The sequence below is a fragment of the Ixodes scapularis genome, unplaced genomic scaffold, assembly GCF_016920785.2.
Source record: "Ixodes scapularis isolate PalLabHiFi unplaced genomic scaffold, ASM1692078v2 PGA_scaffold1__304_contigs__length_218370807, whole genome shotgun sequence".
NCBI classification, from domain to species: Eukaryota; Metazoa; Arthropoda; class Arachnida; order Ixodida; family Ixodidae; genus Ixodes; species Ixodes scapularis.
This window is the reverse complement of record NW_024609846.1, coordinates 27,780,437-27,791,090: the sequence shown is the minus strand read 5'-3', so window position 1 is coordinate 27,791,090 and position 10,654 is coordinate 27,780,437. Positions and strand designations below refer to the sequence as shown.

The 10,654-nt window shown below is 47.2% G+C and overlaps 1 protein-coding gene across 1 annotated transcript; it reads left to right on the top strand.

Moving 5' to 3' along the window:
- The first annotated feature begins 1,580 nt into the window (after positions 1–1,580).
- On the top strand, positions 1,581–10,445 carry LOC120846337 (WAP, Kazal, immunoglobulin, Kunitz and NTR domain-containing protein 1-like). Its single transcript, XM_040218069.1, has 3 exons — positions 1,581–1,712; positions 9,381–9,425; positions 10,208–10,445. The coding sequence occupies exons 1-3, from the start codon at positions 1,643–1,645 to the stop codon at positions 10,375–10,377; spliced, it is 285 nt and encodes a 94-aa protein (XP_040074003.1). The 5' UTR covers positions 1,581–1,642; the 3' UTR covers positions 10,378–10,445.
- Positions 10,446–10,654: the final 209 nt, after the last annotated feature.

Below are 10,654 nucleotides of genomic sequence, written 5' to 3'. Positions count from 1 at the left end.
TGAAAGTTAGTACCGTGAGATCGACGTCAGTACGCTGTGCGTCCAACTGAAGTCTTGGGGTGCATTATACAGTCTTAGGTAGTAACGCGTTACTGGTAACGCGTTACTGTAACTTGGTCACTTTTTTGGTAACTTGCAACTGTAACGAGTTACTTTTTGAAAATGTAACTTGTAAATGTAGTTCTATTACTTTTTTTGAGGTAACGATGAAAGTAACGACGTTACTTTTGCCATTACTTTCCAGTGAGTAATATATCATTGAACGAGTACAATCTAGTTATTCCTTTCACTTTCCAAATTCTCTGTTGTGACATTTCGAGTGTCAGTTTGGCCTTGCACAGAATTGTGAAGACGCGTTTTTTATCGCGAGTCACGACTTGAATATAGGCACGTGTAGATTTGATGAAAAAAAAAATCTAGTTATCTTTTCGCACGCTCTCGTACTTTTTGAATCAATACTTCCATATTAGTATCTGAAGCACTATTTATGTTGCAGTTTTTGCTTTTCCTGCACAAACGCTTTTTAACCTGGTGAATCAACAATACACGCGGAGGGCACTGCGCATGTTTGGTATTTTAATTAGCGCAATTACACCGCAATGGGCATGTTTTGTATTTTGATTTGACGCCACTACTCCAGCGTGATATGTCCAGGGACTCTATGAACCGAGCGCAACCATCAACGAGCCAGAAATTTGCTAGTGTTACCAAGGGTAGCGCATTTGTATTGGGTCCGCGTTTGCCCCATGCAATTCCTTCCAGCGCGCAAGTTTGGCACCTTTTAGCAAAAGCAGGCACGTGTTCGCAATCAAACGAGGGAAACTTTCAGACACTAATTTCGGGAAGCAACTGCGGCTAAGTTACAATGCGCACTTTTTAATTTTATGCAAACAAACTTAGTGAAAGGCGTTTTCTAGTTTTTCCTATTTTTTGTGTTATGAAAAAGTAATTGAAAAGTAACGTCATTACTTCTTAAAGGTAACTGTAACTGTAGCGAGTTACTCTTTTGTTGAAGTAACTGTAACGGTAACTTCGCTGCTTTTTTCAGAAAGTAACTGCAACTATATAACGAATTACTTTTTAAAAGTGAGTTACCCAAGACTGGTATTATAAGGGACAAAGTGTGTAATAATACACCCTTTTTTTCTGAGAGTGTGCAAATATTTACCGCAGACATGTTGGAAGCACGAACGGAGCCAGAATGCTTCTAAGATGCTTGAGGCGCAGACTACTTTGTCCTTATTTCTGGAGCTTGAACGCCGTACCTTTTTTAAAGGCAAACGCCGTTTTTCTTGAGCGTAACAAGAATAAAAAAAGGAGGACTAGCGATAGTTGATTGTCTTGTTCCGATAATTGCCGCGCTCGGCAGATCGTAACTGCGTATTGACGATTGACCGGGACTCGAGAGCCTGATGTCTGTTTTTGACGCTCTTCAGCCTTGCGGTCATTTCGGCGAGCCAAAAGAACTGCCTATGCAGCGGCTGCAGATAGTACGCGTCAGACACGTGAAGGAGGTTCTGGGCTCTCGTTTTACGACGATGTTGCGTTCTGGGCCGGCAATCTCGGCTATTTAAAAGGCCGGCTTGGCGTTGCGCTTAGTGTCTTTCCTGCTGATCAGCGGCTCAACGACAACTCCAAAAACATGGCAGCTAACATTTCGGGCTCGTCCAAGGCGATGATTTTGCTGGTACTTTGCTTCGCCATCGTGTGCCGTGAGTATTGTTTACATTTCCTGCAACAGCATACGTAGATGTAAATTACTCGAAAAAAAACTCTTTGATAAGGGGCTTTTCTTTTTCGTTTTTTTTCTTCTTTTTTTTTTTTTTTGGGGGGGGGGGGGCACATAATTTTATTATAAACTTGCTTTCCAGTGTGTGCAGTTCTTTATTAGGAAGAAGGGGGCTGAATTGTCAACGAATGTTCCGTAAATTGCCGTTTCCAATTTATTCGAGGCTCGTACACAATCCTTGTGGCGAAAAAATGGTCGCAGCAGAGTTTGGGAGTTGTTTTGCCCGGGCGATCCTACCGTGTCCTCTATACAGTGTAGGGTACACTAGTTTAACCGAGGTTGTTTAAAGAGGTACCTACAGAGCCACCTTGGCCTGAAGACAACTACCCGGTGTAGGTCGCATCATTTCGTGCTCATTCGTAAATCGCAATGCAGCAATGGCATAATATATGCTCCATCTTATGAGTTGCATGCAGCACAAGCGCCAGCGTGTAACTCGTGATAGGAGAGCAAATCTGAAAGCCATGTGCCCTCGCCTATGCCCTTACCTTTGCTGCACACAACTCCTGAGACAGAGTATCGCGCAACATAAAAACTGCATTTAAAAACTCCATTCATTAATAATAGAGAGAGATAAAATGTTTTATTTGTAAAACCGAGGGTGGGGGATGCCTGTCGCCCTTGAAACTAGACATTGGTGACAGGAGGAAGGGGAGGAAGGTGAAGGGAGTTATATACAATGAACAAGCCCTGCCGATTTTATGTAGTCGATCAGGGAATCTAATATTGCCTTCCGGTGTTCGGGGCAGCCGACAGGGAGGATCCATTCTTGCAGGCAGCTTGGTCTCACAGGCTGGGAGAGCGACTCCGAAGCATTCTTTCTTTCTTCTGCACTACTTGGACAATCCCAGAATATATGCTGTGTATCCGCGGGCACAAGGCATTCTTCGCATAATCCGGCTTGTGGGTCTTCTTCGTTGTCTTTCCATTTGAACTTGTTTATTCTGGCTGGGGTCATGGCTGCTCCTGTGCGGAGTCTTCGCAGGCACACCCTCTCCCATCGGCTGTACGACGTCGAGGGGAGCGGGTGCTCGTCTTGTTGGAGTTGTTCGTTGAGACGTCTTCTTCTCTCTTCGCGTTCTTGTGCTTTAAGTTCAGCCGGATCGGTCTCTTCGATTGTGTCATTTCTGTCGACGGGGCGATTTGAGCCTTGGTCGGGCAGGGATGCCTGTAGCTGTTCCCGTGCGGCTGCATGCGCCTCGTCGTTCCCTTGGATACTTTGGTGACCAGGGATCCATCGAATTTTGACATTATATCCTTCAATTCGAAGTTGTTTGGCCGTCGTCTTGATTGTTCGGACGGTCTTGCTGCGACTGTCGTGTTTGCTGCATTCTTGAACTGCTTCTTTGCAATCTGTGTAGATATAAAGTCTACGTTTCAGTTTGACGTTTTGGAATTCTATGATGGCCTTCTCAATAACTTGAAGTTCAGCTTCCTTGACGTTGGTTTCGCTGCGTAGTGTAGCGGCGAAGCAATTGTGGGTGTTAGCACAGTAGTACGCGATGGCTGCGCCGCTTTCGTCTTTTGTTTCGTCCGTGTATATAATAGCGTTCTCGTCGTCTTCGAGACGTGCTAACACCTCGTCTAGGTGTTTACTTGCAGCGTGCTCTCTTCACTTCATTCTTTCCTTGATTTTGTGAAGTGGGTCTAGTGTCAACCACTATTTCGTCTTCAAAGGGTGGGGGAGGTTCCGTAAACACCGGGTAGGTTTCTTTACAGTACCCGAGATCTTTGAGGATCTCCCGTCCCGGTTTGGTTTTCTAAAGCCTAAGCACTTGGCCTGTTTTGTTTTCTTTCGCGATCTCTCGATGGTGTTGAGACCTGCTATTTGGTAAAGTGTTTCGATTTTGGTACACTTCGGAAGTCCGGTAATAACTCTTATGGCTTCCCTGTTTAGTGCCTCTAGTCCGTTCTTCAATGCGTGGGTGAGATTAAGGTAATTGATCCCGTAAGTTGCTTTAGGCACAAGGAGGGCCTTGACCATGGTTTTGAGAGTCTGATCTTGGGCTCCCCAAGCTTTTCCGGTGGTACGTTTGATTAGGTTGAGAGCCTCTTTCCATTGGCTTCTGACTTGCTTATACCAACTTCCCGCTTTCCCGTTCTCATCGATCGGGATACCAAGAATCTTGATGGTCGGTTGTTGACGAATTTCTGTGCCGTTGACAAAAAGTTTGATTTTAGTTCCCACATTTTCTTTTCGCCCCCTTCGGTCAGGAATGGCGATGTAGTTCGTTTTTTCGGGTGAGAGTTGAAGTCCTGTTCGTTCGGAAAAATCTTGTATGGCGTCGAGTGCTTTTTGCAGGGTGACACTTTGTTTGGAAACGCTGCCGCCCTTCATCCAGATGGTAATTTCGTCAGCGTAAATTGTGTATCCCAAATCTGGGATTAGCTCGAGTGAGAGTGCAAGATCCGCCATCACCATATTAAAAAGTGTCGGCGAGATCACGGCTCCTTGCGGGACTCCGATTTTATTGTCCCTCCTTGGTCCTCGGGATTGTCCAATGGCCGTATCCAATTTCCTTTCATCCAAGAAGGACCGAATAAACTTCAAAGTTTTCCCCTTGATCCCTCTCTTTACTGCGCCACGTAAGACTGCGTCGTGTTTTACGGAATCAAAGGCTTTCTTAATGTCGATCGCGATGATCAGCCGGGGATTGTAGCAGGGTCGTTTTGAGGTGACGTCTTTGTTAATCATTGCCAAACGGTCTTGCGTTGAAAGACCCGGCCTGAAGCCGGTCTGTCTGGCGCAATATGCCTGGCTGTTGATTTCGAGGAGCCACGTGATTCTCGCCAGAACCATTGTCTCCATAGTTTTACATAGATTCGGAGTGAGAGAGATGAGTCGTAGGTTCTGAATCGAGTCAGTGAGCTTGCCTGGTTTGGAGATAGGAATTACGGTGGAGAGCTTCCACGCTTCTGGTAGCTGTCCTGTTTCCCACACTTCGTTGAACCACTTTAGTAGTTCTGTCTTCTTTTTCTCCGGTAAATTCTTGAGGGCTGTTATTGTGATCCTGTCCGGCCCCGGCGCGGTGTTTTTTGCCGAAGCCAAAGCCGCCATTAGTTCCCCCATGTTAAATGGCGCGTCAGCTGGTGACGGATGGTCGAGTTCAGGGATCACTTCTGTGTAGCGGTGTTGCAGCTGTTGCGGTGTTGGTTGCGGAAAGAAGTGTTCGCCTGCCCTTGCGGCAAGTTCTTCCTCCGTGATTCTTAGTCTGATGGCGAGGTTTTGACCAGTGCACTTGTTTCTTTTCTTGCCGGACATTCCTTTGTATGTCTGCCACATTCTTCTCAAGCCAGTCTTTTCGTTGAACGAGTTGCAGTGCCGTCTCCAGATTTGCCGCTTGAGCTCCTTTGTGTAATATTTGGCTTTGGCCTTGGCGATGTTGAGTTTAATCTTGAAACGATTGTTATGTTTTGCCTTTCTGTATCGCTGTTGAGCCTGGAGTCTAGCAGCCCAAAGGTTGAGCAAATGTAGGCCAGGATTAGGGGTGCCTTCTTTAACTTTGTAGGTCTTCGTTGCCGCTTTAATTGCTAATTGGATTTGTTGGTCTAGGGGGAGTGAGGAAGTGGCCGTCTGGATGGTTTCGCAAAACTTATCTCATCTGATGAAGTTTGCGTCTCGTTTGTATCGGTCTTTGGTCGGTAGCTCGATTTTGATGGGCAAGGGATCGCTGCCCATTGCGTCTTGCATAGTTCTCCAGTTCGCCTTAACATTCTTGGTTGCCCACGTGAGGTCTGGCGTGGTATCTGCTTGCTTCGCGTAAAGTCCGATTCTCGTGGGCGTGCCGGGTTCGTTGATTAAGACGAAACCTAGCTCCTTTGACTTGCTCTGCAGCGCCTTGCCTCGAGGGTGTGAGCGCTTGTAGCCCCATTGCTCGTGTGGAGCGTTGAAATCTCCTCCTATTATTATGGCTTCCTTTTTATGTCGAGGTTTCATTTGTGCAAGCCAGCTCATATCATCACCTCTTTTGACGGCGGGCCTTATATAGGTCGAAGCCACCGTAAGAGTTGTTTTATTGTGTTTGATCTGTACTACGACTGCCTCTCTCGCTTCGTTGCACAGGTCTGTCGATTCCTTTGGCGCGTGCGGAACGTGCTCATCGACTAAAATGGCCACCTGTCCTAAGATCACTGTTTCTTCTCTATCCGTGCCCTCTTTGTGCGGGATCGCTCTCGGTATGGATGGTGCGGTGTATGTCTTGTAACCACTAAGCTTAACACTTTCGCAGTTGGTCTCCTGGAGGAGAATGACCGCCGGTCTTTTGTTGCCCATTCTTTCAAGTCGTAGTTCCAGCTCCACTGCTTTGTTTGCGAATCCTCTACAATTCCATTGAAGAATCCAGGGACGAGGGCTTGCGTCTTTGCTTTGCGAATCGTCCGGTTTCACGTTTTTTTTCTGGCTATCGTTCATTGGTGGCTACCGGGTATCTGTCTATTTTTTCCCCGATGGATTTCATTCTGGTGAGGATCTCAGTTGCTAGAGACTCGAATCTTTCAATTCTCCTAGTGTTGGATTGGATAGAGGCCAGGCCTTCCTCAACCTTTTGGCACATGGCAGAAAGCTTTGCTTCCCAAGCGGACGGGTCTCTCGGTAGGATATTTGCAGGTTGTTCTGCTGGGATCTGTTGCCCCATTCCCAATTGTTGCTTGTCCGCGGCTGTCGTTGCGGCCATAGGGCGGCGTGGGCGCACGGGGTTGAATGCTCCTTGATTCATTCTTACTCTATCTGCCCATGAAACGTCCGGCCGAGCCGACAGCGGCAGGAACGGTGACGGCGTCAAAACGAGTAAATCATCTTGGAGGTCTTCGTCAACTCGCGGTGCGGGCTTCTTTTGTCGTTTCTTGTGCGAGTCGCTTCTCGGCGGAATTTTCCTTTTATGGCACTCGTTGCTTGTGGCGACGTGTGCTCCGTTGCAGTTGACGCACTTTGGTGCAGCCTGGCAATCCTCCACCTTTCCGTGTTCTTGTCCGCATGATCCGCACCTCCGGATGTTATTGGGGCACAGATCGGCCTTGTGACCAATTTGGTGACATCCGAAACAAACCAGCGGCCTTGGTCGGTATTCTGCAACCCTGTAGACTTTGAAAAAGAAGCGAACGTGCCGGGGCAACGTTCTTCCCTCGAATGTAATTAAAATAGTCCTTTTCTTGATGCCCAGGGCTCTGGCCGCGATGATCTTGTGTGTGTTGCAGTTGAGTTCATTTACGAGAGTTTCGGGTTCGTCATGTGGTGAGTGAAGGTAGATGACACCTCTCACCTCGTTGGAGCCTAGTGCCTTGTAGGGCTGCACTTCTTGTGGGCCTTGACGCTCGGTAGGAATTTCCCTGATTTGGAGAAATTTTTTCCGCGAGCAAGCTATTCCTGGTTGTAATGGCGATGGTATTCGCTTTTTCGTGTCTATGCACGGTTAAGTCACTCATGTCCTTTATACCGGTTTTCTCGATGGCGGCGCGAATCTCCTTGGTTGAGAAGTCCTCGACGTTCATTTTACACACTGGTCGGAGAACAACAGTCTGCGTGAGCGGCTTCTGGGTCCTTTCATCAGAAGACTCATGTTGCTGCGTTGAAATCAGGTCGTATTTACGTTTCCCTCGTACCGCCTGTCGGCCATTCTCATTACTGTCCATCATGACAGGGCTGTGTTGTTCGTCAAGTTTAGGGTTTTTTTCATAAGTTGTCATCGGCAGATCTCTGGGCGAGCTATTCGCGAGCATGGGAAAGTCTTCGTGCACAGCAGAAACTTGACTGCAGGGTGGTGATCTTGCGTCGATGTTTTCTCTGGAACCGTCGTCGCATTTCAGAGCTGAGAGAAAGGGTTGAAGTCTCTCCCGCTGGTCTATGCATTGCTGAATAAATGCTTGATTCGCCATGCAGGTGCTTACCCATTCTTTGTTGGCGGTGCACGTCCGGAAGTAGTCGAAGTCAATGACGAGGCTGCGTTGTGGACCTGCGGCTGGTAGTGCACCGTTGCCGCTGTTCATTTGGACTGCCTGCGCGAGAGCGGTGTTAGGCTTCGCCGTTCCGCTTCCATTGTTCATCTTCGGACCCTTGAAAATCCCCTTTCGAGGAGGTCCAAGGATTCCTTGGCTTGCCGGTTGGTTAGGTAAGGTCTCCGCGTCGGTCCTCGGTGTCCAGGGCGGCAACGAGGGGGTGCTGGGACACCCTCGGATTGGGGCAATGGTTGAGCCTGAAGCGGGAGCTTAGGAACGTGCGTCTGGTCTCCTCGAGAGCTGAGGCCAGAATCTCATTAATAATTGAAACAAACCTTTTTCCGCTTAGCGTTTGATGCGCCGATGCACATTAGTCGTTAGGCGAATAAAATATTCTAGAGAATACATTTGTGTTAGACAGCGTTGTGTTAACACAAATGTTAACACATTTGTGTTAAAGCACGGAATTCCCCTGTAGTGGTGTGGGCACTCCCACGCACCATCGCGCTTTCCAGGCTGTCGCGTTGTGCTGAGGGAGAAGGCCCGGGCACCGAGATGCCTGATTGGCCAAGGCACCGTCCCCAAGGCTGTCTACGACTCAGGATGGCCGCAGCCAGCCCTTCCCTCTGAAACAGAAAACCTTTAGGCTGCGCGTTCAGCCGTCTCACAAGCATTTGCAGTAAAGGCGAAGGCATGGGCCCGCACGAGTGGCTCTAGAAAGTACCTCTGATGCAGGAGTTCTCGGTCAAACAAAAGCAGGCTGCTGAGAAAGGCTCACGCACCGATGCCTTCGCCTTTACTGCGGACACTTGTGGGTTGGAGATACGTTCGCACCTTTCCAATTTTTTGAATGAGGGTTTAAACTTCCTCCTTGTGAAAGCTAAATTTGAAATGAAGAAAAAGAAAGAGCGCTGACGGATGTTGTTTTTGTTGTTTGATGTCAACAAAATGGCCGGTTTGCAGTGAGTGGAGTAGTTAGGACGTTCATCTCTAGGAACTCGAAAGTGCACTTCCGCAGTTTCTACGTTTCTACACAATTTAGATGTGATAAAGCTCAGAAATTCTTTTTAATTAAAGTTAGGGTCGCCAACTATAAGTGAATATACTTACCCTTTCACACCATAATTTGTTTCTTATTGCATAACTATGGCAAGTTTTGTGCGTGACTGTCATAGAATTTATTCTGACGTTGTCGTCTATCAATTATAAGAACAAGAAACAAAGTTTTCGTCATCGTGCGGTGTCTCAGAAGCCTGAACACGGGGGTCACCTTGATTTTTTTTTTTGTCCCGACTTTACAACTTTACGTGTACTTAACTCAAGAGTTAAGTACACGTAAAAACCAATACAAAAAGAATCTATGCCATTAAAGATTGTCTTCAGTCCTTTGCTGGGGCGTCCCAGAAGCCGTACTTTGTTGCCATGGCGCGTAAAACCCCCCAAGATTTCCGACTTCTATTATCACTGATGGGAAGCGCTAGCGTGAGTGGAGGGATGACGCCACATACGCCAGCTTCCACTAATCAGTCACGAGTGACGAAATGCATAAACCGTATAGAGCAGCCACGTAAATTTCTCGTAGGGCGATGGAGCGTTCGTGTGGCCCAGAAGCAGGAGCTGTCGTGTGGTATTGACGCTTGCCTTTTATCCCTGTTTACAGATACTGTGAATGCGGGTGCACAGCATGTTTGCCCTTATCCTCAAGGTATGTGTGTTCTTCGTCTTTCTTTAAGAGACCAATCTTTTATTGACTTGCTGCAGCGTTGCTTGCTAAAACTTTTCCAAAGCTCCTGTAAAAAAAAAGTGAACGTTTTAAACAACTGTTTAAATCGATTTAACGAATGTCAGTGTCACGAAGGCAACTACATTCGTAGCCTCAATGTTCTAGATTTGACTTACACTCTCATTATATTTCTAATTGCAGTTGGAACTTCATTAGCTTCCTATTATATCGTCTGAATAACGGTAATTTCGTGTTGATCGCTCTCTCTCTTTGCATTTTTATCGCAACGTGTTTTAGGGCTCACGCTCACCATCGCCTTTAATATATGAGTGCTTCGACAAAACACGCTGTGCTTGGTTCACTTTACACCACGAGTGGCGCATCTTTAGAGATGAAGGCTTTTATCAGTTGGCTGTAAAAGTCGTCGCAATTTTTTCATGCTGCAAGCGTCGGCATCCTTCGTAATTTATTTTAAACTTTCGCCCTCGCCGCTCTATGAAATCGGGTTAAAGAAATTCTAGGGCAATCGAGCGACCGTGCTAAACGCTAAAAGCAATACTCGTCTTTTCTTTTATTGCTTCGGAGTCTCGTTGATTTTATTGACTCAATTAAGCAAGCTCTTATTGAAACAGCGTATCTTTTCCTTCTTTTTTTTGTGATAACCGTCAATTTAATATGAATGAGCGCGTTTCTAAACTAATTTTCTCGGTAAATAAAAAAAAAAAAACTAAGATTGTTTCTTTTTTCAACTCCTCGTCGTCCAGCTTGTACCAGCCCTGGCGCCCCTGACCCGCACCATACCGTGACCGCGACCGCCCGCTACGACCCGACCACGGGCGAGTGCGTGACCATCCCGTCGGTGACCGGGCCACACGACTGCCAGAAGTTCGCCAGCCTGGCTGCTTGCCAGGCGGCCTGCGTGGTGTCCGAATAAGAACACGAAGTAGCCTTTCAAAGGCCCCCAGTCAGAGGTCGATCCCAATAAAGCAGTCTTTAATCTGACCATAATGATTCTCTGGGGGAAAGGCAGTCTATTTGCTTTCCTCGTGACCGCGGTGGAAGTCAAACAAGATCATGCACTGTGATGCACACCGTCTGCTAATAGTCGGCAGACACTAACTGAGGCTCACGCTTCTATTACGCTGATTACACATATATATTGACGAAAGCGCTTGGAACACGCTTCAGGCCTCACACAATGTCCGCAGCCA

What these genes read in the sequence shown, in the direction of transcription:
- LOC120846337 (XM_040218069.1), top strand. Translation starts at nt 1,643, where the DNA reads ATGGCAGCTAACATTTCGGGCTCGTCCAAGGCGATGATTTTGCTGGTA. An exon ending in TTGCTTCGCCATCGTGTGCC is followed by an intron (nt 1,713 to 9,380) that starts GTGAGTATTGTT and finishes CCCTGTTTACAG; the next exon opens with ATACTGTGAATGCGGGTGCA. An exon ending in TGTTTGCCCTTATCCTCAAG is followed by an intron (nt 9,426 to 10,207) that starts GTATGTGTGTTC and finishes CTCGTCGTCCAG; the next exon opens with CTTGTACCAGCCCTGGCGCC.